We start from the raw sequence: 8,370 nt of genomic DNA, 5'->3' as shown, positions 1-8,370 counted from the left end.
ATTTGACGTTTGATGAATGATGCCAACATTTTTAAGATACCTGTTGAACTCCTTGCTTCTATATTCACCACCATTATTGCTTCTAAGAATTTTTATCTCCAGGTTTTTCTGATTTTCGATCATATTTTTGAATTCTTTAAACTTCTCAAATGTCTCATAACCGCGACACGTGTTATGCTTGAACAGTTATGCTTGAAGAAGCTATTGTATAACACGTGTCGCCGTTTTTGTAAAACCCTTATAGTGAAAATCATACAATAAACTCTATTGATTAGTTTTTTACTTACTAATTTGGGTGTCTTGTCTAGGTAAGCATCATTCAGATGTCCTAAGCGGGTATGCCAAATTTCACTATTCACAGTGTGAAAACATACAGGTTGATCTTCATAAACATTCAGTTTATAAACCTCGTTATTTAGGCTAGCTGTAGCTACTAGTACATTTTGTGGATTAGAAATCTGGCATCCATGTACACTGAAGCATACTCTATTGCCATTTTTAATTAATTGGCAAGCAAACAAAAAGTGAGTTGTCAAACCAGGGACATACTGAACCCCTTTCAATAAAATATCATGTCTTGCCTCGGAAATTCATCCTACTACCGCCATCTCTAACTTGTCTTGGGATGTCGATTGGCTGCAAACGCACCACGGGTGCCGCCATCTGTTTGCATGTCCAACAATTTTGTCTTGACGGTATCTGTAGTTATGTTGATTCTCGAATGTTCGACGGCGATGATCATGGGTAAATATCTATCAGGAAGCCCTGCCAACAGGAGTGACCCCACTCATTCTTCATCAATTTTGAAACCGGTCCGTCTCAATTTCTGGGATGTCTCGACAATTTGATTTATATAGCTTTCCATGATTTCGTGTTTTTACCAATCTTGACGATATGAGTGTGCGTAGAAGGCCAATTTTACGCATGAATCCACTGTCATCGTACAGGTTTTTCAGACCCGTCCAAACATCCTTGGCCGTTTTTGCATCTTTAACGTGCGAAAACAGGGATGGGTCGATGGTAAGGATCAGCTTAGCTTTTGGAAAGTCTTCGTATCTGTCTCTTTGCCCTCCCTCTATGCATTCATTCAAGCCTTCGAGAATAAGTACATTTTCAACATCAAATGCCCACTAATCATAGTTTTCACGGTCTAAAAGCTTCGACACACTCGTTAGGTAGTTAACGGCCATCTTGCTTTTTGTGAGTATCAGCAAGTGAAAGTCACTTGCGACAAGACAAACCGTTTTCTTTCGCTTTTCGAAGTTTTAACTAACAGTTACACTAAACTTTGCAGTGTTGAGCATTCTGGGTCCATAACCTGTTATTTTTAACAGCAGACTACTCCAGATTCTAAGGAAATAAAACGCCGTTTTCGCTATGAAAAAAAACTTTACTCAACAACTTTATAATAGAAAACAAGAAGCACGACAGTGCTGCCAACTAATATGGATATTGCATACAGATATCGTCCCAGAGGACAAAGAGAACTTTTGGTATTTCTGACAGTGATGTTGCCAGTTCTTGCCTCTTCAACTGATTTTTCAAATCCCTCTCGTTCCTTAATCTTTCTCTATAAAATCTAGAATCCCGACGTTGACAGGGTAAACAAAAGTTATATTCTGATAGCATACTTTCGTAAAGTTTGGAACGTCTCCTGTCATTACACCGATACTTCAAGGGACCATTGATTTGGGAAAGTTCGTTTCTGTGAGTGCTACTACTCATAACATCCTCTTGAATGGGTTTGCTCATACTGCTCTGTAATTGCTCTGTAATATAAGTTGTAAGTTAATTAATTGTAAAAATGAATATTAAAAGTGTGGATTAAATTTTGTAACCCCAAGGCAATGTGTCACTTCATAAATAATTTGAAATTCGTTTGTCATCGAAAGGAGTTAATGCAACTTTTTTTTGATTTATTGTATATACCTCATGTTTTTTATTACGCATCAGATTTTCCGTTACTTCAAAATGTTCATTTCGGAATAGACAATTGTAGTAATTTTTAAAATTTATTGTTTGAACAAAAATGAAAAAATAATAAAAATTAAAAGATTTCGAACCAAGTTATGTCACAACGTTTCGATTGTTAGTATCCACAATCATCTTCGGGTGATAAGAGTTATCAAAATTACCATATCATGATGAAAAATGGTCAAACTATGAAAATTCGGTTTTGATATGTAACTTTTTGCTCCGTATCTACCTTTCCACTTGGTACATAATTTAATATCTGTATATTCACGACAATTTTCTATTGGTTTTCCGAAGACACTACTGTTCATTAGCTTAAAAAAATGTCTCAAATTCATTTTTAATGTTTTGTCTCAACATCGTATTCAAATCAATATTTTTTTAACCAGGGCATTTGTTTAAATTTCAAAATTGTACGAACTCTACTGATTTTGAGATCTAAACTGACTGTTTCAAATTTCTATAATGGATAACGTAGTTCATCTTATCAAAAAGTTCACTTTTCGATAAGATGATATGGATGGAATCATTTTTTGAGGACATAAGGGAAGATCTTCATGAACATTTTGAAGTTCTACAGGAAAATCTAAGTCAACTTCTAATAAGCAAACACATTCAGAATCATCAGGTGGTTTAAATATATCTTCAGAATAGAAATCATTATTATCTATCCACTTGAAATTACCTTCAGGTAAATATTCTGATAAAGCTGTACCATACAATTTATTAACATCGTAGTACATGAGATATGATGAGGGTTGTTCAGGGTTATACTCGTTTTTCATGTAAATATTATTAGCTTTACCATATCTATTGCTACATTGAGAGATTCCTCTAATACCCCTTTCAATAAACATTAGCTTGTCTACATCATCTAACAATTCCAAAGTGACCTTAGAAATTTTCAAACAACTTGCATAAGCCAGACCTGGTGCAGTGTAATATTTCAAACATTCCAAATCGTATGTTTTCATACATACTTTTCGAAAGTTTTCAAAAACATCAGCCAAAACTAATACAACTGTTTTCGAATATAATTCCATATATTGTTGTAAATTTTGAATTTCGAAAGTATTCCATACTTTAACGGCGTGTGAATACTCATCTTCTGTTACACCACACTTTTTCAATTTACTGAAAAAGCATTCGATCCGTGGCAATTTGCCAATGTTCATGTTATCCCAACTATCAAAATAATCATATGGAAATATACCTTCCTTAGATAAAAGTTTGAATTCCTCTTGATTTTTACAGAAACTTTTTGTGATTAACTTTTCTTAATGATTTAAATATGAACTTAATTTATCTATTGAATTGTTGGAACCACATTGAAAAGTACTGGATTTAATTCGAAAGCTAGCTGTTGTAAACATTTGACGAACCAGCTGATACAATCTTTACCAGTATATGATTCGAATTTTGAATTGTTGTACACAATAAGTAAAATGCTACACTACACGGAATCTGTTTTGAAATTTTCGAATTATCTTACTAGGTTTCACATCCTCATATTTTTCCAAAATGCTTTCAATGTCTGAATAAATCACAAACGGTACGGGTTCTTTATTTTTGAAATATGTGAGAGATAAAAATTTTTCTTTTTCAGATGGTGGAGTTATTTTGGTTTTATTCATTTTTCTACAGGTAAATATGTGGTTGTTCAATACTTCCTGCGAATAGAAATGGTTGAGACATTTGGTACAATAAAACTTTTTATGATTTATGTCACCACTTTGTCCACACAACAACCGCGACATGTCTTTTATTAAAACAAAATGATAAATAGTTTTGAAATTATTCACATTTTCATCTAAGTCCATCAATTCCTCTTATCACATGAAGCAACATCGTTAAAATCATATTCAGTTTGAAGTATTAATAAATTAATTGTTGTTAAAAATTCTAGATCACTCAAACGGATAGGAAAGATTTCCTTTTTTTTTTTTCAATAACACGTTTATTGACATATTATTCATTTTCTCAAATTTTGTTATATCTTTGATTGTAATTGGAAATTCAATACCATCATATTTCAATGTATTAGAAAAATGTGGATATGATGATTTTTTACAGACATTTGTTGCACATGGATGAAGAGCTGCCACAATAGACCAAAGAAAACAGTACGGATAATCATTTTAAATATTAAGGACAGCCTTTTTATTTTGAATGAGTTTAGTTATTTCAATATATGTGGAAATACCTACATTTATCGGTGTATAGAAACGGTTTAATTTTAACATACAAGATGATGATGACGTTGACGCTATTCCATCACCTCCACCACCAAAAAAGTTGAAAACATCATCTTCAAAAGAAATCCAATACGACCAGTATCTCTAATAATCGAAGATTGCGAAGAAGAAGAAGAGAACTCGCAACACCCTACGTATTTTCAAGAATCTCAAGATTTTCTTGATTGTAATTATTTATAATTATTATGATAAAATGAACAAAAAATGCGAAAACTATTTTTTTATTTCTTACAATGTGGTAAATATCACATGTACAATGAGAATTTTGCGGCATTGTCAGTCAAATAAACAAATTGACGGTAGTAAATTGCAAAAATATAAAAGTATAATAGCTCCTATAACAGGTATATCGGGAGAAGGTATGTTTATGGAAGAATAACAATAAAATATATTAGATTAGATGGGATGATACAAACGAACTTTGCGACAGATTACGTTTACTACTATCCTCAAGGCAGGCACGTCATTCAGGTCATCAAAATAAAAGAAATTCCACTATTGAAGAACTACGAGAAGCTAACTTAACTGCATGAGAATTTAATAGAATTGATTAGAGAGAATGGAAGTCGAAGCACGAACGCATTTAATACACGAAAGAAATTTCGAAACATTTCAAAGTAGATTCGAAACTTTTGCTCGCAGAGGGTTCAGTGAGCCAAAAGGTCTCCTTTACACACGAACATACCCGCTTCAACACGGTTAGCCTACACCCTTCGGTCATTGACGCTGAGGGCTGCCTCTTCTTACAACACCTTCTGGTCATTGACGATCTACAAGAACAAGGGTTGCTCAAGTGTCACATTGCCAATACTAACTTCGCAAACAAGGTCTTTTTGACACACTTCTTCACCCCAAACAGCCACACCCCTAACGACCTCGATGGAGAACTCGATGGGATGGGTTACCATCGTATCTAGAACCACGTTAGCTGTACTACTCATGTTCCAATAATTTTTTGGTATATCTGTATTAATAATCGATGAACGTTCATGAAATACTCTATAAAGATATTTCAAGATTCAAATGAATAAGTGCCATAGGAAAATGTCTGAGGAAAATAATCTATCATTTTCCAATATTTTTTTTTTTGGAATAACGTTCACGAAACTTTCACTAAAATGTCGAGAAATACTATATAAAGATATTCCAAGACTCAAATGGATTTGAAGTGCCACAGGAAAATATATGAGGAAAAAAATATGTCTTTTTTCAATTATTTTTTGGAATATCTCTGTTAATAATCGATGTGCGTTCACGTGCCAAAGACAGTTCTTTGTTAATTTTTGGTCCCTAAATGCGAAAATGATAGTAAAAATTTCCTAACACGTAAGATTTTCGAGTCACGATTTTTTTCACAAAAATTTATTGAACACAACATTCCAAATTTGATTTTCCCCTAAATTAAGGAAATTGTTTAAAATCTGGCAACACAGCGGCTCTGCCCTGTATTTGAATCTGCTTCCGCTGTATATGAGACTTGTAACGCCGTTTCTCGAACTTCCGATACTCGAAGTTTCCAGAAAATACCAGAAATACTGAACCGCTATAACAGTAGCAGGTTGACAATCGGATCATCAATATTGGTTTAACGCGAGAACTGGTGAGTTAGTATTAGAAAAGCGAGGTGAGCAAACACGCGAATATTAAGAGTATTATATTAGTGTTATCTTTGTGAATAAAATAAGTTGACTTCTGTAAACGCAGTATCATATATTTGAACTCGACGTATGCAACAGTACAAAAATGTCCAAAGTACAGAAACGTGGCTGCGTTAATCCCGCAGATAGTTTTTGCTATATATGTGGTCAGTTTACTTCTAAATCGCAGAAACGGTCAATTATTCAAATGACCAAAGTAGCTTACCATAAGCAGTGGCGGCTCGTCAGACGAGGCAAGAGAGGCTTAGCCTCCCCATAAAATTTGAGGCTATTTATCGCAATGAATTAAAAGATATTGACAAATAATTATGATTATTTTTTTCTAAAGATGCTTGGGTATCATAACTTTACCATTTATTTTTAATATAAATACATAATATATAATCTGTTTAAAATAATATATTGATACATAATATCACTGACTACGTAGTACGTACTGCACTGTATCCTGCATCAACAAAACTTAAACGCACCGCCCATGAACGAATAAACCATCAAAGCGAAATAATAATTGTCATACGTTGCAAGGGAGCCAAGCCTCCAACCGCATTAAAAAACCCAGGCTTCACGAGACCGATCCAACCAGTTGCTGAAATTATAGCGTCAGAGAAAGCTTGCCTCCAGTTGGTCTCCGTTAGTGTACGAATGCGTTTGTTTTTTGTTTAATTATTCGGACGGGATACCGTGACGAACCGGGACTTAAAAATATTCCGGTAAATCGTTTTGGTGTTTCTTGATAATATTTGTTATTTGTGTATAAAACAGGCAGTATTATATTAAACCAGTGCTTTTTGGTGATATTTCTAATGTGTTTTAAAAAGTGTTTTCTTTCAATTTCTAGGCGTTTTCAGATTTTCAGTTTTCAGTATGTTTTTTTTTTCATATACAGGGTGTTCCTTAAACACATGCTAATATTTAAGGAGGTAATTCTTAGACCCATTTTAAGGAAAAAACGTTCTATGGACGTATGTCCTAAACGCCTTAACTTTTGAGATACAGGGTGGCAAAGTTTTCAAAAATAATCAGTTTTTTAATAATAACTGAGATAATTTTGTAGACATCTTTGGCATATTTGGTACATATGTTCCATGCCTCAAGGCGCATTTTCTGATGTACAATTTTCTTAATTTTCTCTGCCAGTGGCGTACGAACGAGTTTTGAAATGTATATTTTTGGGGAAAAAGTACTACGCCAATATTTTCTTTTCAAAATAAAATCATTTTTAAAACAGAGTAATAATAAATCAAAGTATATTTTTTCATAATATTTTTTTCTTTCTAGACGTTTCATGAATGAAAAATTCAAAATTTGTTAAAAATTTAAGAATAAATTGTAAAAAATTCAAGGAAAAATGAATTATTAATACTGAGGAGATTTTTTGTAATTGATTATTATGTCACTATTTTGAATGATAGGTAGAACTGGAATGTCTGGCATAAAATTAATCAAATGAAAGCCTTTTTCAAACACTATAACTAGAGCACCCTCTCTTTTTGCGTGCCTTTCGCTAAACAAGTTTGCATCATCAGGAGACGATTAAAACTAAGTTAGAGCCTATTATATATAATTGGATGTACCATATATATCATCTTCAGGACTGGGTTTACCAAGATGAATCAACAGTTGTATCATCCTCAAAGAAATTCATATCAAAGGAAGATACCTTCGTAAATATTCTACTATTTATCATTACACAAAGTATAAATAACAAAGAGAATACGAATGTGTGAAATGATGACAGTAGTGGCATACGCTGATTGTACTCTTGACTCAGAAAAATGCTTACAAATGGTACAAGCTTTTCACAGAAGGGTGAGATGTGATTGTGAAGATTTTTTAAGTTGAGATGTAATAAAAATTACGGGAATGTTTATTCCGGTGTGGGTAACATAGCAACAAAAATTTAGCAATAAATCTAAAACCACCGTTAGGTTAGGTTAGGTTAAAAGGTAAGACCTCGTTAGTCCTTAGCTCGCACACGTTTCTCGTAGAGAGAGTTGTTCGTAGAGGGGCAACAGCTGATTAACAGAAAAACAGATTTTTTTCTAAAACCTAATCATATTGAATGGGATGGGAAAATCCTGAATGCAAAATAACCTTCATCAGACTATAGTACCCGTGGTGAAGTAAAGTGTGGGTTTTGAATCATGAGTTATATCTTACCCTGTATTTCAAGGAACTTATTTTGAGGGCCTTCACTTATTTCTTCAATACATTTTTCTGATTTGGGTTCATGGTAAACATCAATGACATGTTCGCTTTTAATCTGATCTATATCATATTTTTCTTCGAGGTTATGGGTAACTATTTCACTATCAGACATTTCATATTTAGCAGATTCACCGACCATTTCAGTTTCACATTTTATATTTGTTTCAAAAACCACTTCATCCCCAACAAATTCAAGCTTTCTCTCAATAATTCTTTCACAATCATCGGTAGCCGTTATCTTTGAGTACATACAATATGCAGTGTTACCAACT

General features: G+C 33.4%; 1 protein-coding gene across 1 annotated transcript; it reads right to left on the bottom strand.

Moving 5' to 3' along the window:
- Window positions 1–1,369: 1,369 nt before the first annotated feature.
- Window positions 1,370–8,367, bottom strand: LOC141483232 (uncharacterized). Its single transcript, XM_074177702.1, has 2 exons — window positions 8,051–8,367; window positions 1,370–1,769 (listed from the first exon to the last, which is right to left on the bottom strand). The coding sequence occupies exons 1-2, from the start codon at window positions 8,346–8,348 to the stop codon at window positions 1,441–1,443; spliced, it is 627 nt and encodes a 208-aa protein (XP_074033803.1). The 5' UTR covers window positions 8,349–8,367; the 3' UTR covers window positions 1,370–1,440.
- Window positions 8,368–8,370: the final 3 nt, after the last annotated feature.

This window comes from Leptinotarsa decemlineata, unplaced genomic scaffold (assembly GCF_025532065.1).
Source record: "Leptinotarsa decemlineata unplaced genomic scaffold, Ldec_3_MD MMD2_tig00003192_RagTag_RagTag, whole genome shotgun sequence".
NCBI lineage: Eukaryota > Metazoa > Arthropoda > Insecta > Coleoptera > Chrysomelidae > Leptinotarsa > Leptinotarsa decemlineata.
This window is presented reverse-complemented; position numbering and strand designations above follow the sequence as displayed.